The sequence below is a fragment of the Blastomyces gilchristii genome, assembly GCF_000003855.2.
Source record: "Blastomyces gilchristii SLH14081 genomic scaffold supercont1.11, whole genome shotgun sequence".
NCBI lineage: Eukaryota > Fungi > Ascomycota > Eurotiomycetes > Onygenales > Ajellomycetaceae > Blastomyces > Blastomyces gilchristii.
Window position 1 is genome coordinate 1,410,406 of NW_003101672.1, and position 23,234 is coordinate 1,433,639.

Genomic DNA, 23,234 nt, shown 5'->3' on the forward strand with positions numbered 1-23,234 from the left:
GAAGAATCCACATTTACAATAATAATACATTCGCAGTATGCAGCATACAGATTAAGTTACCCCCTTTCAAAACCTTAAGAAAAAGCAAGAAACTCAGGCGTAACAAAAAATACTTCCTGTAATAATATGTATTTTCTTATTAAAAGTTAGGCGTGGCTGTTAGTTTTTAGCTTTGTGACTATTGGCTGTCACTGCCACCGGTTGGCTGGAACCTCCCGGTGCCTGACCCACGAATCGACGAGCCCCGGTTGGGTAACGTAACTTGGGTTGGATCCTTGGAACCTTGGAATCAAACAATAACCTGCTGCAAACCCAGCCAATGAGGGCCATGACTTCAAGCGATGCTTTTTGTTTTGTTTTTTAATTATCATTTTTGGAGCTGTTTTTCACCCAACAATCAGTGTTATGTTTCGCAATAATGCAAAAAATGCTGTTTAAGCGCCAGGGTTTTGGTTCTTTGTCAGCTGAACTCTTTCCTCCGTTTCATCCCTTGACCTTGAACACAGTTCATTCATAGCTGGCAGCAGCACGGGAATAATGATTTCCAACCGTTATATCTAACTATCTCAACGACTGGTGCCAGCTGCCACCCCCTAATAAGAGCAAAGCGGGCGGCTTGCCAACCCCAGTGGCTGCACACTTGGGCACAAATGCACACCGCAGACAACAACAGAAACAATAATAATGAGGGGGACCTTTTTTGTAAGTGATGATCAAGCCAGACTAGAGTTTTTTTGAGCAGATTCCCATGAGGATCTGCAGTGGCCTCCCCTCCCACTTGCAAGTTTGCCCCAGGCCATTTTTCAGGCTCTGAGGGCCGGCGGCGGGGCTAGCGCAGGTCCGGCCCTTTTGTTTCTTCTTCTTTTCAGAGACACTACTCCGTCTGCGCGCATACGCTGTACGCAGGCGGAAACCAACTTATCATCCGGCGGTACGACGCTTACGAAGCCTTCTCCCCTTTTCTTGAGCAAAGCCACAGATGGCGCCACTCCGGATAATTATTATTCCAGGTCCGGGAGGCTCGGACGGACGGGAACCTCTTCACATGGCCCGTGCCAAGGTTTCCAATAACCGTGGTTTATCAAACTTGGGACTTCCAAGTTTTAGTAGTTTCAGTTGCCAAAAGATCTTTACTATACAATTCGTTCTTCTTCTTATTATTATTGGTGTGTTAATCGCCATATACGGATATGTATGGCCAGAGGAATCGAAATCTTTAGGCTTGGAAGTGCCACCCCTGCAGTTGCTAGGACAAACGGCTCATGTACTCCGAGTTGACCTTGGACAACCCTCGCGCCTATTTGATATCTGCCATATTGACTAGCTTAGGACAATCACATGGACTTTTCCTTCAACACTTGCTAAAATATTTGGTTGCTTTAAATACGCTTATCCCATAACTACCGGAAGAGAATGCGGCACGGCCTCTACTCCAGTCAGCAAGCAACGCTTACCACCGCATCGCGCATCCCGAGGTGGCCCTGTCTGAATTGGGTGAACTCCTGAGAGGAGAGAGACCCTTGTCAAGTCAAGATTTCTGGATATGTAAACAATGATGTCGCCCTCATCTTTCCCTTCTTTAGCAACACTCTCAATAGGATATATGATCTTCTTCTTAGCACTCTTAACAAACTACAAGACCATTCGTCCCCATCATTGTTGCACATCAACTTTTCTAGTGATATATTTCGTTATATTTGTATCTATACTTCCATCTCTCGTTAGCATGGCTTCTCTATACAATCTTTTGGAGTATGGCTCTGATGAGGAACAACAGACCACCCCGGTTATCCCTGTCCCGAACTTACATAACTTCGGTAGCTTTCGTCATGGCAGGCGCTCTGAAGCGAGCTAATATATTCCCTATGGCCTGATGGGAGGATTTGCTGTGAAATTGATGGGAGGGGTGCGGGAGACTCGAGATGTCGACATTGCGTTCCAGGCCCCTGGGAAGATGCGCCACCTCTGAAGGGTTGTGGAAATTGAACCTCGATATGTACATACATACATGTACAACGACTTAAATGAGTGAACATATGCTTATTCGAGAGTTAGTTTGGTTATCCCCAATACAAAGCTTCTTAATATTATGAAGGTCTTTGTCCTCACCGGCCCCCCATATGACAACTGTTCAGAATCAATGCGCATCGAGGTAGATCTTATTGGAAGCGGTGAAGATACTCTGTGTCCAAAAATCAAAGATCATAATTCAGTATTCATTTTCTAACCAATATATCAGATCAGAATACTGTGAGACAGATATATTAACAATGAACATATAATAACAGTGATTATGAATTTATAAAAGTTTGTCTATCTACAATTGATGACAAAACAGACAACCAGCGCTCCACCACAAACTCGCTCAATTTTTCGAATAAGAAACCGCCGATAGATCCATCGAATAGCCCTTGATCCTACGAGCATTTTGACCCCAACACCAACCTCATACCAAAGCAGTCCGTGGGAGCTGAGCACCAATCGCCAAATCCTATCTGTCTCCACCAGTTCGGGAAATAGATCGATCTATATCATCAATCTGCTTTACTTACTACGTAGTAAAATGGCGGCTTTCATGTCTCGCTCTAGCGCTAATGATCTGCTTGATATTCAGCACCTCCTTCTGAATAATAGAGATGAAATCAAAACGTTTATCCACCGCTTGGACCCAGAAGCCGTTACATGTTTCTTCGAGACCGTAAGTCCTGAAAACCACGCTTATTGAAACACCTTCTTTGGGCGCTAAATCAAAAGAGCGAGTGGTTTCTTTTTTTTCTCTCTTTGGCTCTTCAGTATGTGGAATATTTATGGGCTACATTAAATACTGGCCACTGGATTCCGCCTCGGCTTCGTATCTGCGCACATGTCTGTCATTTTCTCGTTGTTTCGGTCTCTGAGTATATATTGTTAGAGAAACTAGAGTACTCTAGCTGTAGCTATGTAGCACCACTTGATTTGAGCTTTGTAGCTCAAATTGTGGATTGAATTTATGCGTGAAACATTATGCGTGTAATAGTGATGATAAGTGGAAAATCAACTTATCATGAAGTTTGAAATGCTCCGTGAGTATGTGCTGAGAATGATGATGTTTTCAATGTCATGTGAATGAACATGGGTGAGTACCGGGGTTCAATGCTCAGATAGTTAAGGTTTGCGGCTGCGGAATAATATTTCACCTAGTGCAATATCCGGAATAACTGCTTGACCGCACTCCGATGATTTTTTCACTTGGAGAACTTCGGGTTGACAGGACGGAGAGCCATTACTGAGGATATCAGTCGAAAGGAACAAGGCACAGGATAAAACGAGTCATGGCTGTGACTTCTGGTGTTCTCACCATCAAACCCACCTCTGGGACCCCTTACCAATTGAATAATGACCAGGTAGGTTTTTCTTTTCTCATCTTCGCCCAACTAGAGCGGAGCTCCAATGTAGAGGAGATTTATATGCTGATCGCGAGAGAAATATTGTCTATAGGTTACTCGGGCTTCATCCGCGCTTCTCCGGCATATAAAAGCGGAGGAGGAAAAGAAGGCTCTGGAATCGACGAAGAAGGACCTCCTGGCTAATAACGACGATGAAGACGACGACGACGCCGAAGACTCGGTAGATGCTACTCCTGTCTGGCTCGTCGTCACCACCAAAAAACATATCGTGGACAAAAACCGATTAAAACCAGGCAAAATCCCTGTCCCGCACTCCCTGAACACCTCCCCTTCTCTCAGTGTCTGCCTCATAACAGCCGATCCACAACGCGCGGTGAAGGATGTAATTGCCGACCCTCAATTCCCAGCAACCTTGTCGTCGCGCATTACGAAAGTCATCGGCTACACTAAACTCAAGACTAAATATAAGAGCTTCGAGAGTCGACGACGGCTTCTATCGGAGCATGATGTCTTTTTGGCCGATGATCGGATTATTATGAGGTTGGTGGAGACCCTCGGAAAGATATTTTACAAATCCAGCAAGCGTCCGGTCCCGATTCGCATTGCGGAAGTGCAGAAGGTTGGAGGTAAAAGAGTGAAGAAGGAAGATAGGAAGAGACCACCAACCGATGAGAAGTATTCTGCTGTGGCATCTCCGGCTGTCGTTGCAAAGGAGATCGAGAAGACTCTGGCCAGTGTCCCTGTACATTTGGCGTCTGCCGCTACGACTTCTGTACGTGTTGGTTCTGCGAAATTTACTCCAGAGAAGTTGGTGGAAAATGTTGAAGCCGTTGTTCAGGGTATGACAGAAAAGTTTGTTTCGAAGGGATGGAGGAATATCAAGGCTCTACATCTGAAGGGTGCGAATACAATGGCGATGCCCATTTGGCTTGCGAGTGAATTATGGGTTGATGAAGGTGATGTTCGAGAAGATGAGGATCCCAAGGCTATTGAAGGGTCAAAGAAAACAAGCAAGAAGCGCAAATCGACTGGGGAGCTGCAACCTATGCAGTCGAAGAAACCAAAGACTGCCGAGAAGGAAGAGGATGACGATGCTGAATTGATCGCGTCGAGGAAAGCCAAGCTTCAAGCTCAAAAGGCTCGAGCTTTATCAGACGGTGATAAGGTCAATGGGAGCAAGGCCGCCGTCGCCACCGCTCCCGAAGGGGCTACCACCTCTAGCAAAAAGAAGCGAAAGTCCGTTTCAAAGTCCTGATGATGGGTTTTCCTATTTTGTGTACACATGTTCAAGTATTGTTGTTCTTAGATTGAGTTCGGCGTTCTTTTGTGTAGTGCCTGCCGCCTCCAATTTTTAGGAAATGATAGTTTATCGGGCGAAGTTTCGATACCCATAATAACAAAAAAGTCATTATCGAGCGTCAGACATTTTCTATGATTATTCGACTGCAACCAATTTTGGTCAAGTAATTAATTAATTGTATCTCATGTTATGCTCGCCGCTCTTGAGCGGCTTTCGGCCAAATCAGCTTTGCCGTGAATTTCCGAAGGCCCGCTTAGTCATCCAGATTCCGGCGTTCGGTTTGCGGCAAACAACTTCTCCCCTCCGAAATATCATGAGAAACAGGAAATCCAAAACGCAAACCAACCCAATTATACCCATTGATCTCACCTGGCAAGGTTCTCTTGTACGAACCAGGAGGCTAGGAAAGAACCAAACGATATTGAATTCAACGGAAGCTTCCTCCTGTCTTACCATCAGCCATGAATTCCGTTCTTGCTAGAAACTCCATTCTTCGGGCGGCCGCTCCGCTGCGACCTCAACCCGTTTATCGGTCACAGCTCTCAGCACTTTCCCGGCTTCTTTCTACGCTTGCGGTTCTTGAGCAGCGCGATGGAAAGATCCAAGGTTCCTCCCTCTCGGCGATCACTGCTGCACAGAAACTGGGCGGCTCCGTAACTGCTTTTGTGGCAGGCGGTGGTGTGAAAAGCAGTGCGGCGGCAGAGGCTGCAAAGATTAAGGGTTTGGATAAGGTTGTTGCCGTGGACAATGCTGCTTATGACAAGGTATGCCACGGTTTTTGTCCGTTGCAAATGAACAGATAGCAGCCTGTTGTTACTTTAGACAGCTTCAATTGTTTTTGTAGTTAGAGAGGCTGTCGGGTTACGTTCAATGCTTGTCCCGGTGACCATTTGAGATAACCAAGAGAAATGAATATATGCTAACCATGTACCTGCTCTGCGAATATAGGGATTGCCCGAGAACTATGCTCCCCTTCTTGTTGAGAATATCAAGAAGGAAGGATTTACGCACATCATCGCTGCTCACAGTGCTTTTGGCAAGAATGTTTTGCCCCGAGTTGCAGCACTCCTAGACGTCCAGCAAGTATCTGATATCACGGCCATTGAAAGCGAAGATAGTGGGTTGGCCCCATACCCCATGATCATGAATGCTTTTATTATTGTGCTGACTCCCATTTCATAGCTTTTGTCCGACCCATTTATGCCGGTAATGCTATTCTGACCGTCCAATCCACGGATCCCGTGAAGGTCATCACAGTCCGAGGAACCGCATTCCAAGCAGGCGAAACAACAGGGGGCTCGGCAGAAATCATTGATGGTGCCGATCCCAACGTACCATCCCCCACAGAATGGGTATCGGAGGACTTAGCCAAGTCTGACCGCCCTGATCTTGGCACTGCTTCCCGCGTCGTCTCTGGCGGACGGGGTCTTAAATCGAAAGAGGAATTCGACAGACTGATGCCGCCACTCGCGGATGCTCTGGGCGCTGCCATCGGTGCCTCTCGCGCGGCGGTTGACAGCGGTTTCGCGGATAACAGTCTTCAGGTCGGCCAGACCGGTAAGAACGTTGCGCCTGAACTATACATTTGCGTGGGTATCTCTGGAGCCATCCAGCATCTTGCCGGTATGAAAGATAGCAAGGTCATTGCTGCAATCAACAAGGATCCCGACGCGCCGATTTTCCAGGTTGCAGATGTTGGATTGGTAGGAGATCTATTTGAGAAGGTACCCGAATTGACTGAGAAGCTGAAGAAGTGAAAATAGCTGTATTTTGTTCTCCATTTATTCTTTGTTTTACATATATTTATATTTTTATGGTTTTCACTTGTTTCCTTTGGAGTCATTGATAGCATTCCCACGTTTTCTCCTTTCTTTCTCGCTTCCTTATTAGAGACAATTTTTCTTCAGAACAATTGCCTGTACTGAAATCGCTGTTCATACTTATGTACAGTACAAACAAAGATGCATTGCATGAATAAAAGAAACAGTATTCTGGAGTTTTGGTAGGTGATTCGATCGGTATAATTTCCAAATGATTTGCATGTCATCACAACAAGACGGTGTCGTGGTGTAGTTGGTTATCACGTGAGTCTAACACACTCAAGGTCCCCAGTTCGAGCCTGGGCGACATCATCTCTTTTTGCGAAAAAAAATAAAATATATATATATCTATTTTCAATTTTTCATATTTACCTCCAAGCCGGGCATTTTGCTTTCCCTCCCTTCATTTTTTTCTTGCTCTTTCCTTAGTTGAGTATCTTTTAAAACTGTCCTTCATACAAAAGGAAAGAAAACAAGAACAAAAAGCACGTGACATAAAAGCCCTAACTAGAATCATTTTTTCTACCGTGCCGACACCGTCAAGATGACGAACAACTCGATGGAATCCATGCAGAGAAATACAAAACAAAAACAAAAAAAAAAGGAATCTGACGCTGTCCAGGCTCGAACTGGAGACCTTGAGTGTGTTAGACTCACGTGATAACCAACTACACCACAGTGCCTTTGCTTGTGCAGGCCTTTTACCCTTCATGGGACAGAAGAAATTTTGGTCTGGTGGGCCAGCATTCTTCGTTCGGCTTTTGGACGCTTGGGTTCAGAAGGCCGAAAGACAATTTCTACCAGCGTGTTCAGGCGACTCGAGTCAGACTGATTCATGCATGCTGAAAGGAGGCATACGAGGGCGATAAGAGAAGAAGCGAATGGTGCATGTATCTTGTGGGGAGGACTTCATGAATAATAGGCTAATATGCGATTTTGAAAGTTTCTTGCATCAATCTCCAATTGTTTGTTTTCCCTCAGCTATAGATTTTTTTTTTCTTCGTTTCTTCAAACTTCAAGACGAGTTCGCTCGCCCTCATCTTCGTCTCTTGTTGCACGGAATCGAGAAAAGGAGACGTTTCATTTCCCAAAAATGAATTGGATAACTAACTAATCAATTCCAGAGGTTTTCGACGTCATAATCAAAAATCCACAAGAAATAAGCGTCCTGTCAGCGGGGTTGGTGCAGGGCTTGGGTGAGTAAGCGCGGCGCTAACATTCGCCGAAACCAATCTGCGTCTTGTTTAGCTTGTCGCTGTCCAATATTGGAAATCAACACCTCAAACGAATACGGGATGTCGAGTCAGCAAGAACGGAGGGTGTGGAGAAATCATCTCGAAGTCTTCAGTGATGGCTATTGGGCCCTTCTCGCGTGCGCAAGCGTGGAGAGATCTTTGGTCAACACACCTGGTCGCTGAGAAGTCTACTTGTTGTCTGGCACAAGGCAAGGTGGAAGGTTGGGACGGGCTCCTCGCCCTCCCAGTCCGACATCGAACAGCGGTGTTGATTATGAAACTTTCATTTCTCGAGCCGCCCTTTACTATGGAAATCAATGAGTCACCCTAGTCGCTCAAGAGCGGCCTGGGATGCACGAATGCGCCCGAAAAGACCTTGGCCAGAGGTTTGATGCTCTGCTATCGTTGGTTGATGCTGACGTAAATTGGGCCAGCCTGACAGTCTGGACTTCATCATAACATGCATGAATACGATTGGTTCCCTTAGGCACATTTTTTATGAGCTGTCCCAACGGGCTGGCCGGTTTAATTAGTTATGACCAGTTTCGAGTTTTTCATCGGTGCATCGGTGATCAAGAACGTCGACCCTTGTTACATGCGGTAAACTTGTGAGGTATGGGGGTGAAGACACAGTATAAGAAGAGGGTTCAATCCATCTCTTAACCTACATATTTCTTCTCTCCATCATCAATTCAAAGTACCAAAGCTCTGAAAGAATTCTCTATTCTCAAAGAACATCAAAGAAGACTTTTCTCAACTTGACTTTATATACCCTCACGATATCTCAAATAGGATCATTTTCCTGAAGCAGCCATTCCTGTGCAACGTTTAATATCAAATCCTATCGCGTCCTGACGAGCTGCCTCTCTATCAAGCCGTCCGCAAAACAACAACGGAAATTGTTATCTTCATCTTTCGACGAAAATATCATTTTATCAGAAAATCCTAAACATGGCTTTGAACTCTTCCTCTAATCCTGCCTCCGTAGCGACTACAACTACCTCTACTCCTCGTGAGAGCTCTTCATCCTCAGTTCGAAGTTCATCATCCATCGCGAGAATGAAGGCCATCCTTCATCAGTCGGCAAAGAAACCCTGCCAAACAAAGACCCAAACAAGTTCGAAGAACGTCCCCACTATCATGGAGGCCCGTGCTTCATACTTCGCAACCAGATAGCCATCCAGACGCGATAGAGTGGCCTATATGCCCTGCCTATTTCGACCAGTTATCTGATAGATGGAATAATTAGTGAGAAATGACGTGTTTGGCTGGGAGCATGTTTGGTGTTGAGATTCCCTGTTGTGTCTATTTCCTTATTATGATACTTTCTTGTCTTTGTTTCCTGCCCTTTTCTGCTATTCCATCTTCATTTGTTATTTTCTTGTTACGACAGTATGCTGGTTCCTAAGGAGGTGTTTCATTGCCTCTCAGAAGGAAAATTCTAGTTTGCGAACGGGTGTGCGCCATATATCTTCCAACTTTAATTCTGATGCCTTGCTGTTCTCTTCATGTCTTTTTGCTCCTTGTTTTGACTGGTTCATTTTCATCTATAATGAACCACCTGATATTAACAATATTAAGAATAAGAAATCAAAATATCACATCTGATTTTACTACATATTTCCTCATCATGAAATATTTCACAGAGTAGCTAATCCTCTCAATGTAGAGAAATCTTTTGAAAAGTTTCAGCCTGGGTGCATGCAGGGCGACCAAATCCTTATTGGCCCTGATACTTGATCATGAGCAACCTTGAAAGTACCGTTCATGCAACGCGCAGGCAGAAATAAAAATTTTTTAAGTTTGAGCCCAGTGATCGTCACAGAAGACACGCAAGGTTCTGAACATGGTCCTATCCACTTCCTCTTACCTAGGTACATGTAACCACCAGTCGGCGTCGCTTTCGGGAATGGGTTGTTGACGGGACTTGACCGAACTAGCTCGGCTTCGGAACCGGGGGCGGCTTGGTGATCTAATAAGATGATAAGATCAAGCAGTATGCGTCAGTCAGCCCTACAGGGGTGTCAGGCTATTTCTAGGCGCTAATTCGGCCAGACACGACTCTGGATCTAGGTATAAGGGGAAGCTACTTCTCATGACCATAGGATTACGTGGGAGGTGTTCTAGAAGAATCTGATCTAAGATCCTGGAAGTTTGCGTCAACGGGTTTGAGGCTCTAGGCATGGAATGCTCGAAAGAAAAGCTGCCGGTTGGTGGGTTCCCGGCCCAGACTGGCGTTGCCAAAAGGAGCCCAATTTATATGCCGCTGTCTTGATTCTTTTTATCAGGCAGGCACATTTTTCACAGTTGTTGGCGGGAAAAGTCTCCGTTGCGCAGCTTGACAAACCGAAGCTATTTTCAAGGACTTACGACGAGGATCCGTCATGGTGGCGAGATACCTCCTTAGCATCGTGGGAACGACTGATTATGATTGAATCACTGTAAGTTATTGTAGAAACTGTGCAGATGCGTAGGTAAATAAAAAAGGTGCCTGGAGGGAACTCCCATGAATACTCCATACAGGATATCTCCCTCCTCAACCCCTATTGCATCTCTTAAACCTAGGCTGATCCTATATTTCATCCCCAACAGAAAGAATCCCGTGAACACCTGATGGGATGTGCTGAGGATACGCCATTCCACCTGCCACCCTCCGAATGTCTCCCAGGGTATGGCTCCCAACAAAGCCAGATACTATCCGTCCAGGGACTCGTTTGCCAAAGTCAGTCATTGCCGTGGCACGCCAGCCCTCACCCTTAGCTTCGGTTGATGTGATGACCTGCTGAGGACCATTGAGATATCAAGTGGAAGCCTGGAAATGTACGATCAGCGAGAATAATAAAATTGGAAAGAAATACCACCTACCGCCTACAAAACAAAACAACTGGACGGCCTTCCTTTTGCGTGCCGCAAATCTTTATCCAGCGTTTAATTATAAGTTAGGTGTAGACGTGTAGAGCCTTCTATTTCTTGTGATGGAACGACGAGGGAAAAAGCCCCTGGCCGTCGACACAAGTTGCAACGAGCGGTATATGTGTTTGCTTCCCCGCCATACTGATTACTGCTGCACGCGAGAGCCCTCACTGCGGGCTCTCAGGCAGTGCACTCCATTCTGCCAGATCACATTGCCCATGAATATGCCCGCCGTGTCAGACATCTCTCCATGTATGTCTGTCTAGATCCATTTGCACCTGAGTCGGGCGTTCTCTAATTTTGGTAGCTGCCGTATCCGCGCCATATCCATGTGCAGTGGGATTGGATACTTGACCAATGGGTGTTTCGAACTCCTTTCCTGTAACGACGTAGTATATTAAGGAACCAAAACAAGCGATGTCATACTCATTTGATATGCCGCCCTCGTTGATTTCGTTTCAATATTTATATGTTCAGGGTCGTTGCCGAACGTTCGCGAGTTGATTAATTTTAGCGGCTGTTTATCCGTTCTTAAGAAGCTCGGTGCAGAAAAACCACCCATACGGACACACTTTGAATGTGCATATGGGATGGCAGCAACAGCATCCAGCGTCGAGTTTAGTTGCTTGGGCCTGTCACTTGCCACAAGCCCATCTCCTGCAGAATGGGGAGATGCGGGTGTATCTCAAACAACCATTCCTCGAATCCTAAATGTTCACGTATCCTTCTTTCGGGTTCTCGTAGACAATCATCTAGAGGGACTGATTCTTGTAAAGCCAGAAGGGACTGTCGCGCTCCGGAATGCACCTTCAGCGTACCAATTTTCAATTATTGAGCCAAGCCAAAGAATCAGCAGCTGGCCCATGTAGTTGAGTTGAATAGACCAAATTCGCGCTGCGGTTCGGTTATATCATCACATATCACAGCACCGACTTGGTTCCATACGTGGATAACTTACCGGGATTTTGCGTCTCTGAAATTTGCTCTCTTGATACCAATTTGATCCGTAGACCACTGCACCAACAGCAGGTTCAACAGTTATGAGAGCGGTTACCGATTTGACTCATGAGGCTGCGCGTATTCACGCGGGTGACACTGTATCAGCCCCCTGAAATTTCAATAATTTAACACTTACGTAAATAAAAAGCTGATTAGAAAATCACAAATCACAAATTAGTCCTAGGTACAAAATAGGTACTTTTGTTTGTTCATCTGGACCCTTTTCCCTCCACAGGAAGCTGACAGAATAGTCCATACTCAGGCATCAGATATAGATATGGTTCCTTGACGATGGATAGCGAATAACTTTCACACTCCAACCGTCACACAACTCAATTTCGCGTCATTGATATACACCCAGTAGCCACTAGCTGTGAGCTCGGGGAAAGAATGGCTATCCCCAAGCTTGCCCTCGACACGCACCATCCTCGCCCATCCTGAAACATCAACTCTGGCATGACGCCACTCCTTGGTTCCCATCAAAGCATCCTCTTTCCAGGATTTGCTTTCTGGAACAGGCGGCATCCCTAGTAGCGGGTTGATGGGGACATATGAAGTATTGATTGGCATGCTGAGTCTGGACAGGAGCGTTAGGGGAGAGAATTGGAGGACGACAAATGGTTGGTCTGGGGTGGACGGCAAGGATATTTCCACCCTGGAGTAGGGCATGGTGGAAGATGGCGTATCTGATGGGACGAATTTAAAACTCGCCAACTGGTTTTATTGTTTCTCTGTTAGCTGGACTAGCTCTATCAGATTCTCAAGACACCATCAAAAGATATTGGAATAGAATACATACATGTTTAGGGATATTCCAATTTTTGCGCCCTGCATTGCATTTAATACAATTATCAGCGAAATGCCAAAAGCGGGATGTAATACTGCGGGAAGAAGCAACATACCATTGTAAATGGATTCCTTGCGGGAAACATATATCCTCGTTACCCGCGGGTTGCTCGTTTTTTTACCAGGGACTTCAAACCATCCCGGGATCCACAAGATTTCATCATACGGACCTAACAGTCAGATGAAAAGGATGAGCAGTGTCTTCCTCCTCAACCATTCTCCCAGGAAGAATAAGAATAATGATAATAACAAAAGCAACCGCCTTACCGACGGGAGATTCTAGATATCTCACGATCATGACAGTGCATGCACCCCCCTTGAACTGACCGCTTGCAGCAGGATCAGCAAACGGCGACTGAGCTTCCAAGTCTGCGTAAGATGCGTCTGGAATTCCCTTTGCTCGACCGACGGAGCAGAAAAATTGGCTTTTCATGCCCAGCCATGGCGACGGTTTGTCTGCGAATGGCACATCGCTAGTTACCTGTGCATTTCCCTCGACACCTTTGCTCGTTGTTGATTCTGACATTTTAGGAGATATACCACCTGAGTAGTTAGTTCATCTCACTGAAGAACATTTATTCAAGCAAGATCCCCCCTCTGGAAACGATTTGAGGAATGAGCTGGATGTGCAGAGCGGAGAGATAGGGGCTGGAATCGGTAACTTAACTTCATGTTCCCTCGACAGCTATTCCACCGCTGTCCGTAATAGCTCTTGGCATTTTCTTTCAGGAATACGAATTTGTCTCATTTGAGGAAGCAGATACATACGAGCTAGCAGCTTTTTGCTTGGGACTTTTTTCAATGATATCTGATCAAAGCTGACATTTCGGACTAGATTACAAATTCCCGCAGCCTGTTTAAGCTTATAGGGTCCTGCTTACGCTTGGTGCTTGATCTACAGGGCTTTTGCTCCACTCCGGCAAAGCCCTAACTAGGGGTTGCTCAAGGGTCATGTCAGAATAATAACAGGAGGGTTCAATCGTCCAAAGCAGCCCAGCCTAAATCAGACAAACGCAGGACATGGAATATGTAGCAAGCTCGCTGATTTAGTGGGGAATAAATCTTCTGGAGATCACAGTAGATTCCCTATCGCGATTTTGGTAATAGGCCGTAAGGGTTTGGAGGGAGATAGGTAATCCCTTGGATTCAGGGCACATTTTTCTCTAGCTGTCAAAGAGGGAGATAAATGTGAAGAGTTAGCTATGGTTCGCGCGTAGAGTAATGAAAATACCTGCGTCGAAAATGACAGGCGTGGAGATGCACACCAACATGGCGCTTCAGTGGGTTTCGTAAATCTTCAGACTGATTGTTATGTGCGGAAATAGATGTCCGTTGTGTTCTTTGATGAACAATCATCACTTGCTTGCTGCCGGATGCGCAAGGGGTACAGGACTGTCAACTTGGAACTTCCTGGTGACACTTTAGGTACCTGATCAATCAAAAAGAAATATTCAAATACAAAGTCAAGCTCTTAAACAGCGAAAGTAATCTCATCAGCAATAACATAACGCTACTTATATGCCAAGTGGGCTGAATCGCGCTTCAGGGTATATGTAGTTTGCTAATCAACCGATTTTCTATCTACAGCCCCGATAATAACTCTTTCAGCGTCACCCGTTTACGGACGGCATTCGAATACCCTTCATGAAATCCAACCCATGCCGGATTATTCCCTGCTTTAGCTGGTGCAGCAGCAGCAGAACCGCCAGTACCACGAGAACCGGGCCGCGCTTCGTTCACGACTACTCGGCCAAAGAAATCACGTTTCGGTCCATTGAGCCTGGGTGGAAGCTTATATAGGTTTGAGCCATTGCGACCGTTGATTTCATTGGAGTCATTGTTGTCATCGCGAGAGAAATTGTCGCTTTTGGGTCCGTTTAACCTTGCCTGGCCTGCTTGAGAGCGCTGGCGGAGGATTTCTTTTTCGTATTCCTGCTGTAGGACCTGACGGATTGCGTATCGGACGGGTGCCGAAGATCCGCTGCCTTTCAGCTTGGAAAACATGGTTAATGTGTCGAGAGGTCTAGATGTGATCTTGTTAGCTATGGAATGTTCATATCGATTACAGTCGAGAGGCAGATGTGTAGGGTGAAATTTGTGAACGGGGGATAACACAGGAGAGACCTACGGCTCCATCCTGTAAATCCAGCCATCGTGGAAACCAGTTTCGCTCTCTACCCTTGTATTCTCAAATTTTACTCCTACACCACTCATTACTCTCACTGCCGACTTGACAAGTGCGCGTTCAGTGTCCTTGCGTACGCTAGCAACACCTCTTTGACTGCCGCTTCCACCAACAATCACAGGTTTTATTTCAGGAGCTAGCATTCTGGTGAGATTCGGAATGAGGTCGATGATAATTGATTCGGTGGAGCGGAACGTGCGAAGAAGAGGAGGGGAGAAGGTCGATTGGAATTCTGTTATGATGGCACGGTTCTGTTTCTGGGCTTCATAAGATGCGAAATCCGCCTTTGGGCCTGAAAAGGGGTGCTCGCCTTCGTTGTCTTCATTGTCCATTTGGGCCTTATGGCCATCCCAGTTTTGTCGGTTGGAAGAAGAAAAAAGGTGGTGGAATGCGACAACAGACTGGCTAAGATATGGATTGAGTTCCCAGTCTTGATTCGCGTAGACCTTGGATGATATCATGTCATGAAAATGCAGCCACTCGTAGGCGGTATTTGGTTTGGAGAGAATAGTATCATCTTGATACGTCTTGGTTGGATAAACAGCAAAGCACTCCGTAATGCAGCGGTCATATTCGCCTGCAGCATCAACCATTTCCCTTAGACGATTAATTGCATGATGTTTGCGAAGGTCAGAGACCCCAACAGGAATTTTGGCGTTGCCACCCAAAAAGGGGTCTTGGAAAGTTTGTGCAGAGATGGGTGCATTTGGGAAACCTGCGCCATCGAGGAAAACCCTCTCAACAATATCTTTCGTTCCGCCACGTCCTAACCCACGAGCTGATGAGCCATCTCTGGTCGCGTCGTTTAGGATGTGTTGCTCGACCCATTTTCTTGTGAGTCTGATGTCTCCTGTTACACTAGTAGCACGGAGTTTATGTGCTATCCATTCTCCAGCCACTAGAACCCCTCGAATATCGCCCTCCCCAACGCCGCGGTTGTTTGTACGGCGGTCCCTGCTGCTAGTCATACCCCACGAAGCTTCACAAAGCCGTCTCACTCCGTCTCCGTCACACGGGATTCCCTCCCTTTCGAATACAGTCTTCATTCGCAAAACCACCTTGTCCAGAGACGCTTGTCGAACATGGATAATTTCAGCGATCGAGGAAGATCGCAATGGGCGAAGGCTAGGGTGGTAAACATCATTGCATATCAGAATTAGCGGCCTAAGGAGGCGGAATTTGTCTCCCTTTCTCGACCCCCTTTTATGAGTCGAGGTAGATTCTGAGGCGTTGCTGGAATTCCTTTGGTCCAACATAACCAGATCAATCAATGCTTTCATGAAACCTCCCTCACCTCCACCACCCGAGCCACTTACAACGCCATCAACCTCATCAACAACGATGCAAACAGGTTTGCCAGGCTTTCGAATTCTTTTGCCACCAGCGTCGACGGACACCCCCTTCACATTCTCAGTGCCGACTGCATCTCGGATTCGACCCTTGACAACGTCTCGACTTCGTTCGTCACTCGCATTGATCTCGAGTACTTCATATCCTGCCTGCCTTGCGCATACGTGAGCGAGAGTAGTTTTACCAAGCCCAGGTGGTCCAGTGAGAAGTAGAACTTTCCGGTGAGCGTGTTCTTCGAAACTATTTGCCATGGGTGCTTTTGGTTTTAGCTTTGCTAGGCCTGGAAATACGATGGGATCCCACCCCTTAAGCCAGCGTAAAACAGACCGATGCGTCCGCTCATCACCAATCAGATCTTTAAATCGTCTTGCACGGTATTTTTCGGTCCACATAAGATTTGATTCTTTACTTGCCAGAGGAACATCAGCGATTTCAATAGATGGTTGGTGAGCAGGAAGCCGCGAGAGACGGGTGCTTCCCTGAGCATCTTCGATTGTGATATCGTCAAGTAGTTTGTGAATGTCGATTCCATAGTAGCTTTTCTTTGCTCTGTCTGGAGCTGTTATTGAACGTTCCGCAATTGTGTGCTCATAAGAAACAGGGGCAGCCGGCTTTCTCTTTCGCAGATTAATAACTTTACCAGAACACGTACGGATCGTCGCCAGTTCCTTCGAAGTCGCTTCCGCTTCCATGCGAGTCGGAAATAAGAATCTGGAGCTGTTCGCCTTCCCAATAGTATTGGGGACGGGTGGCGCACTCATATATAGAGGGTTTGTGCTCAATGCCGTATTCGATAGAGAGGCATTGCGATTCTTATCCTGGGATCCAGGGTTGTTGTTGAAATTGGAAAATGGGTGTATGTCGTGCTCGTCGTCCTCTTCATCAAGAAAAGGTCCTATTGTCCTATGGCGTTTAGGAGATAAGGCTGTAACAGCGTCGTCAGGCTTCCTTTTCCCTTGATGTGCATGCAAAACTCCTTTAAGCCCTAACAGCGACTCATTGTTGGAACAAGGTGGCATATCCATATTGATCGAGGGAGATAGAGAGGGAATTAGGGTCTCGGATGATTGATGTGGCGGATAATGCTGTGTGCATATTACCCAAGATATGTACACGGAGAGCTGCCTTGGTTGTTAGTTCTACTAGCAATTAACTTCTCCCATCTTGCTAGATCCAGAATCTTAGAGCAAGGCCACTCAAATTTGATGACCTGGTCTAGCTCAAGATAACATAGATATTCCGCGTACCTGTATATAACTTTACTCTATTCGCGGCGCAAAGGTTAACGCCGGATTATATCGTTCAGAAATCATGAAGCTGTATATCACTTAAACAATTTGCGCTCCTAAACCGAGGGTGTGATTATTGTTATTGTTATGACTATTTTTGTCGATACGAATAATTCGCAAACTGGCGTCGTTGAGCGATCTGATGCCGCAACTTCACGCACGCGAAAGCGCGTTGAAGTCGCGTTCCAGGCCCGGATTCCAATCGGAGGGCCGGCTAATAATTAATCCGATAACGACATTGTTGGATTTTAAGGGCTGCCGTACACTGCTTTACAGGCTAGCCCATATTAGGTTAAGGGAAAAGAGCCTCCGATCGCAAGTTTTTGGGCGAGTGATTTACTGGAGACAAGTCAGATCCGTGTACAAGTGGACGCTACAGGTATACCGACCGGTACATCCCCAGCCCATCAAGCTTGACATTGCGACTAGGCCCGCGTAATCGCCATTTTCAGAGCGCTTGAGTTTTCGCGTTTTGTTTTGCGGGTTTCCGAAGGAGAACGCTCCTATTCGACAGTATCTATCCCCTATCCTGCGCAGGCGGATAGCCTGGACCGACCAAGCCTGTAACCTTTTTATTTCTTTGTGCCACATCCAGAATGGAGGATCTAAATGCAACTTCAGGCGAGGTGGTTACCGATACCCCAGCCGTCACCGCTCCCCAGGATGGGCAATCGGTAACTGAGGCTCCCGCCGCCACACTTTCTCCTAGCCACGTCTCAGGTTGGTTGCGCCTGCTGCCATTATTGGGGTTTTAAATGTTTTGTGTGCATGCTTATCATACGCTCTGTAATTTAGGCTCGCCATCCAAACCAATTTCGCTTGCTAAAGCAGACCAAGACGTCCCGATTTCAGATAATCCGTTGGATGCGCCCGCATCCCCAAAGCCCCAGAACGAAGAGCTAGAAAAGGAAGACGAGAAAATGGGGGGAACGGATACAGATGCGAAAAAGGAAAACGGTGTGGGAGACGAAGCTGCTGAAAATTCCGCAACACAGCAACCACCAGTCGAAAATGTTGATGGCCAACCCGCGCAGACGAAAGCTTCCTTGGAGGCTTCAGCGCGCTCGCACCTGGTAGCCCAAACACACGCTATTATCCTTCCAAGCTACACGAGCTGGTTTGATATGAACACGATTCATACTGTTGAGAAGAAAGCGCTTCCTGAATTTTTCAATAGCCGAAACCGCAGCAAAACTCCTGCCATCTACAAAGATTATCGCGATTTCATGATCAACACCTACCGCTTGAACCCTGTCGAGTATCTTACTGTCACTGCCTGCCGACGAAACTTGGCAGGTGATGTGTGTGCTATTATGCGTGTGCACTCATTCCTTGAGCACTGGGGACTGATCAACTACCAGGTATGCGTCTGCAGTGCAATGAAGATGTATATCGTTTGGCTAACTTGCAATACAGGTGGATCCCCAGACAAGGCCTTCCAATATTGGTCCTCCTATGACAGGTCACTTCAGGGTCACAGCAGACACTCCTCGAGGTTTGCAACCGTTCCAGCCAGCTCCTAACGCAATCGTCACGCCTGGTAAACCCCACCCATCTACTGAACGAGCCGCATCTGCTACGCCAATTCCAAAAGGCGATCTCAATCTAGAGATTCGTCGCAATATCTATGACGAAAAGGGGAAAGGCATTACACCAGCTGAGGACAAGGAGAAGCAGACAAATGGCGAAGCCGCAGCCACAAACGGCACTGGCGGCGATTCTTCAATCAAGACAATGGAAGCTGCAGCGAAGGAACCAAAGAAGATCTTCCACTGCTATTCTTGTGGTATCGACTGCACACGGTTACGATTCCATTATGCAAAATCTGCTCCCGTGTCGACTAATCCCAATGCCCCCGATACCAAGTATGATCTCTGCCCGAATTGCTTCCTGCAAGGTAGGCTACCATCATCTCACCACGCTTCCGACTTCGTCAAATTGGAGGATAGTCCGTACACCACAATCCCAGATAGAGATGCTCCGTGGAGTAACTCCGAACTCCTCCTCCTTCTGGAGGGTCTGGAGAATTTCGACGACAACTGGCGACAGATTGCTCGTCATGTTGGCACACGCACATCGGAAGAATGTGTCATGAAATTCCTTCAGCTCGAAATCGAAGATAAATATTTAGAAGACACCCAGGATAGCTCTCTGATCCGCGCGATGAGCGGAAGAGAGCCCATTAGCCAACTTGACAACCCCGTTCTCTCCGTTGTATCCTACTTGGCCGAAATGGCCGAACCAGCGGTTGCAGCGGCCGCTGCCGGTCGATCAGTCGAGGAAATACGTCGCGAGCTCCAGAAACAACTCGACAGAGGCTTTGCAGGTACCTCACCTACGGACAATAAAGATAAGGATAAGGATATGGACAAGGACGAAGCCAAGGATAAGGACAAGGGCAAAGAAGGAGAGGCCATGAAGTCTGAAGATTCGATGGAAATCGACGTTGCAACCGAACCTGAATCATCAGCTGTTGTACGGAGTACGGGTGGGGACAAACAATCCTCGCGTCCTTCTATCGCAACGATTGGTTTGGCTACTGCTGCTGCCCGCGCAGCCGCTTTTGCTTCCAACGAAGAAAGAGAAATGACCCGCCTGGTAGCGGCGGCCGTTAACATAACACTGCAGAAATTCGACATCAAGCTTGCCCAGTTCACCGAGCTCGAAAAGATTGTTGAAGCCGAGCGGAGAGATTTGGAGCAAGGCCGGCAACAACTTTTCCTTGACCGCATGGCACTTAAAAAGAGAATTAAGGAAGTTCAGGATCTGCTTAAATCTGCTAGCCTGGAGGGGCCTGAGGAAGGCGCTGCTATGGCGGCTGATGCGGGAACGGTGGGGATTGGTGAACGTTATGGGTTCCAGCAACCCGCTGCTGGACAAGCGGCGGTTCCTCCTCCACCCAGTGCGCAAGGTGGCGAGTACAAAACTTTTGAGATTTAAAAAAAACAAAAGAAATGAATAATTGCTTATATCGCTCTGGAAATTTAAAGGAGGGGATGGAGAAGATATAAGTTGTTGAGCGAAGGATGATTTGATGTTCGATGGGGGTGTTAAAGTCGAGTTAATAAAATTAGGGGGTTTAACCCTACTACTGCCCTGTGCCTGGGACGGGGCTCTTCTGTCTTTTTTTTCCTTTCTTTGCTACCAACGGCGCAAGTTCTATGGATAGGTCACCTTACTTTCTCTTTCTATTTTCTTTTTTTTAATTCTAGGGGCGGTTCTACAGCTGGGGGAGTTATTTTCATTTAGGTTCTGTTTTTACATTCGCTCGTTTGTTCGTTCTCGACTCGAGCATACCTGCCCCCCCATATCTGGACTGTCAGAGAGAGGGAGCCCAGGAAAGGAAGCCCTTAATTAATATTCTTCCCACTACATTCAGTTCAAAAGCCCCTGTTCACTTTTCGCGTCTCAGTGAGTTAACTTATTTTCGGTTAAAAGGTTTGAGGTAATTGGAATTTTTTGCCCCTTCTCCTTTTCTCCATTTCCTCACCCAACATGTGTACGATCCGATCTAACAATCGAAATTTCATTCGCGAATTCTAGTTTTTTCCCTATTATTTTCGATCTTAATGGCGGATCAGGGTTATTTTCAATCCCCCCCGGGGTCTCAACTTTCATCACAGGGTTCCTTGTTATTCCTTGTTGTGTCTGCCTTTTAAAATGCAATTGCTTTACTCTTGTACAGTAGTGGTAGAAAATAAATGTGACTGGCTGGTTTGAGTTCTCTTCTATGTTTGCCATTTATCTCCTACAGAGTCGTTGATTTGGGATGAATAGATTTCTGGTTGAATAACCACGGTTTTTCGTCCCCTTTCGAGTAGCATTTTCAGGCTCAATGAATTAAGAGGCGCTGTGACATATTAGCTGTAATGGTAATGTGCTGTACACATATATTCCGTGCTATATATACATAGATTATTGCCATTAATGGTGTACCCCTTTCCCGGTTATATAATATAGACTGCTCTAAACCAGTTAGATCAGGCTATGATTACCCCGTACACTATTCAAGCCTCCGCTTCTTTCTACGATTTTCGGATAATTCCTCCTCAACGAAGATGGTATCTGGCCCGAATTCTTCCCATTCACTGCGATACAAAACACGATCTCGCCAGTCTATCAAATCCTGTTTCGATTTTTGAGTGCCTGACAGCCTGACCACCGCGATTTTATCGTCGCCTCCCATTTCTATGTCTGAGTCCTCGTGTTCAGGCAAGAGGGATCGTGGCGGGGATTGGTTCAGTAGTTTCCAAAGGCGGAGCTCTTCAATGCGGCTGGATTTCTGGTCCATGGATGCAGCGTGTATTTCTTCGGGGTCCAAGTGTGACTCATCTTCGTCGTCGTCGGATGTGGTTTTGCTTGGTGTAGAAGGGTCCGATACCCCTGAGACAGAATCGTTGCCAGGCGACTCTTCGGCTTCTGATTGGTTTTCAGATACAGCCACAGATAGCGCAACGCTGCTAGCACGGGAGGTCCTTGATCTGGTGCCTTCTAGCGATAGTTCCTCCTCAACTTCGTTGTATGTGAGCGGAAGAGGTTTGCAGCCCTTGCGATGTCGTATGTCCGCAACGTCCAGATTATGACGTCGTGGAGCACCTATCCAAAACTGTCGAGAATTGTGACTCATTCTCAGGATGTCCACCGCTGCTCCTACATCTTCCCTTCTTATTAGCTTTGCGCGCTCATATCCACCGCGCTGCAGCGAGCGTAAACGGGACATAGCAAAAAATATAGAGGAATGTACTAAGCGGCGCGTGAGGCTGACTGCTAAGGCATAAAAGTCGGAAAATGCCTCGCAGGTCAGGGACGGTGTTTCACCATCAACACTGAGGTGGTACCAATTATCCTCGATTCTATTTTGGCCGGCATTCATGAATATCCGCTCCGAAAGCAGAACCCAGTTGCCGGCATTCAGCAGTTGCGAAGTAGCTATTATACTTGGTGGTGGATGTGAGTTGTCTGGAGCTTCATTTCCACCATCGTCTGAGCGACCCCGCTCAGCATCTAGCTCATTCTCAACCATCGCCGCAACGTGGCGATCAACAAGCCACATGTCTCCATATTTCCGCCTGCCCATTGTATTTTTGGTCTGCTCGTCCTGTCGAGATAATGCCAGCGCATTGTCTTCTAAAGCCTGACAGCATTCCTCGCTAATCTCTGAGGCCGCGGGCACGTCGGAGAGAATAAGCGGTTTGCCATAACGGGTTTTAAGTTGCTGACTCTCAAGTCCACGATGTAGAGCGGCGAGGTAATCCCGTATCTCCATCTCAGATTTTGATCCAAGAAGCGAAGCTATTTCTGGAATCCTATCTTTGCCCTTCCTTTCAAGGGCGTTGAATAACATCTCTTTCTCTTTAGAGCTCCAAGTAATAATCCCGAGCTGTGAAGTTGCAAAGCCAGATCCACTTGCATCCACCCCCCTATCAACTGCGCTGTGTACAAAGTCATTAAAGAGCTCGACATAGCTGTCAGAAGGAAGCCTCCTATCAGTTCGCGAACCGTTTCTCCATGATTTAGAATGCACGGTTGCCGAACCGCTGGACTGGGGTCTTGAAGGTCTTGAAGGGCTGCTCAATTCTGTGCTTGACTCAAGCCGAAGTTTTTGTAATGGTGGCGATGATATGGCGAAGCCTGTAGGAAATACCCCACGGCCAAAGGAGTTATTATCGGAGGAGTCCTCTTCTTCGTCCGGGTCGTAAGCACTTGCCGTGCTGTTCATGTTTAAGAATGGCTACCAATCGCGAGCTCCACCGCTGGTTAACATGTTCTGAACACCTTCGAGGATCCGCTGGTAGAAACAACATGACACCTTAACTCCTAACCAAGAAATGTAATGCAAAAATAATAGTCATGGGAGTGAAAATTGTTCGATCGTGGCCACGTTGATACTTTCAACAAATCGTGTTGTTTT

The 23,234-nt window shown here is 46.7% G+C and overlaps 7 protein-coding genes and 2 non-coding genes across 9 annotated transcripts; 5 read left to right on the forward strand and 4 right to left on the reverse strand.

The window, feature by feature from the left end:
* The first annotated feature begins 3,252 nt into the window (after positions 1-3,252).
* Positions 3,253-4,866, forward strand: BDBG_05613 (uncharacterized protein). Its single transcript, XM_002624059.2, has 2 exons — positions 3,253-3,383; positions 3,478-4,866. The coding sequence occupies exons 1-2, from the start codon at positions 3,312-3,314 to the stop codon at positions 4,639-4,641; spliced, it is 1,236 nt and encodes a 411-aa protein (XP_002624105.1). The 5' UTR covers positions 3,253-3,311; the 3' UTR covers positions 4,642-4,866.
* A 16-nt stretch (positions 4,867-4,882) lies between these two features.
* On the forward strand, positions 4,883-6,818 carry BDBG_05614 (electron transfer flavoprotein alpha subunit). The gene is made up of 3 exons (XM_002624060.2): positions 4,883-5,450; positions 5,635-5,803; positions 5,869-6,818. Exons 1-3 carry the CDS (start codon positions 5,148-5,150, stop codon positions 6,441-6,443), a joined length of 1,047 nt encoding a protein of 348 aa, XP_002624106.1. The 5' UTR covers positions 4,883-5,147; the 3' UTR covers positions 6,444-6,818.
* On the forward strand, positions 6,745-6,818 carry BDBG_17286. Its single transcript has one exon. It is a non-coding gene; the product is annotated as a tRNA-Val (tRNA).
* A 207-nt stretch (positions 6,819-7,025) lies between these two features.
* On the forward strand, positions 7,026-9,361 carry BDBG_17287 (uncharacterized protein). The gene is made up of 2 exons (XM_031725043.1): positions 7,026-7,471; positions 7,631-9,361. Exon 2 carries the CDS (start codon positions 8,693-8,695, stop codon positions 8,915-8,917), a length of 225 nt encoding a protein of 74 aa, XP_031579073.1. The 5' UTR covers positions 7,026-7,471; positions 7,631-8,692; the 3' UTR covers positions 8,918-9,361.
* On the reverse strand, positions 7,116-7,189 carry BDBG_17288. Its single transcript has one exon. It is a non-coding gene; the product is annotated as a tRNA-Val (tRNA).
* A 2,601-nt stretch (positions 9,362-11,962) lies between the features above and the next one.
* On the reverse strand, positions 11,963-13,025 carry BDBG_05616 (uncharacterized protein; the record flags this gene model as incomplete). Its single annotated transcript, XM_031722239.1, has 4 exons — positions 11,963-12,367; positions 12,453-12,481; positions 12,556-12,669; positions 12,767-13,025. The coding sequence occupies 4 exons, from the start codon at positions 13,023-13,025 to the stop codon at positions 11,963-11,965; spliced, it is 807 nt and encodes a 268-aa protein (XP_031579074.1).
* A 1,055-nt stretch (positions 13,026-14,080) lies between these two features.
* On the reverse strand, positions 14,081-17,059 carry BDBG_05617 (chromosome transmission fidelity protein 18; the record flags this gene model as incomplete). Its single annotated transcript, XM_002624063.1, has 2 exons — positions 14,081-14,522; positions 14,628-17,059. The coding sequence occupies 2 exons, from the start codon at positions 17,057-17,059 to the stop codon at positions 14,081-14,083; spliced, it is 2,874 nt and encodes a 957-aa protein (XP_002624109.1).
* Positions 17,060-17,647: 588 nt separating this feature from the next.
* Positions 17,648-21,322, forward strand: BDBG_05618 (transcriptional adapter 2-alpha). Its single transcript, XM_002624064.2, has 3 exons — positions 17,648-18,043; positions 18,119-18,684; positions 18,740-21,322. The coding sequence occupies exons 1-3, from the start codon at positions 17,920-17,922 to the stop codon at positions 20,261-20,263; spliced, it is 2,214 nt and encodes a 737-aa protein (XP_002624110.1). The 5' UTR covers positions 17,648-17,919; the 3' UTR covers positions 20,264-21,322.
* On the reverse strand, positions 20,718-23,233 carry BDBG_05619 (uncharacterized protein). Its single transcript, XM_002624065.2, has one exon. It carries the CDS (start codon positions 23,040-23,042, stop codon positions 21,327-21,329), a length of 1,716 nt encoding a protein of 571 aa, XP_002624111.1. The 5' UTR covers positions 23,043-23,233; the 3' UTR covers positions 20,718-21,326.
* Between the last annotated feature and the right edge of the window lies 1 nt (position 23,234).

Bases quoted from the DNA above. Each gene is read 5' to 3' on its own strand.
- BDBG_05614 (XM_002624060.2), top strand. From the start codon at position 5,148: ATGAATTCCGTTCTTGCTAGAAACTCCATTCTTCGGGCGGCCGCTCCG. The intron at 5,451-5,634 runs GTATGCCACGGT...CTGCGAATATAG, and splicing joins ACAATGCTGCTTATGACAAG to GGATTGCCCGAGAACTATGC. The intron at 5,804-5,868 runs GTGGGTTGGCCC...CCCATTTCATAG, and splicing joins GGCCATTGAAAGCGAAGATA to CTTTTGTCCGACCCATTTAT.
- BDBG_05613 (XM_002624059.2), top strand. From the start codon at position 3,312: ATGGCTGTGACTTCTGGTGTTCTCACCATCAAACCCACCTCTGGGACC. The intron at 3,384-3,477 runs GTAGGTTTTTCT...TATTGTCTATAG, and splicing joins ACCAATTGAATAATGACCAG to GTTACTCGGGCTTCATCCGC.
- BDBG_05618 (XM_002624064.2), top strand. From the start codon at position 17,920: ATGGAGGATCTAAATGCAACTTCAGGCGAGGTGGTTACCGATACCCCA. The intron at 18,044-18,118 runs GTTGGTTGCGCC...TCTGTAATTTAG, and splicing joins TTCTCCTAGCCACGTCTCAG to GCTCGCCATCCAAACCAATT. The intron at 18,685-18,739 runs GTATGCGTCTGC...CTTGCAATACAG, and splicing joins GGGGACTGATCAACTACCAG to GTGGATCCCCAGACAAGGCC.
- BDBG_05619 (XM_002624065.2), bottom strand. From the start codon at position 23,042: ATGAACAGCACGGCAAGTGCTTACGACCCGGACGAAGAAGAGGACTCC.
- BDBG_17287 (XM_031725043.1), top strand. From the start codon at position 8,693: ATGGCTTTGAACTCTTCCTCTAATCCTGCCTCCGTAGCGACTACAACT.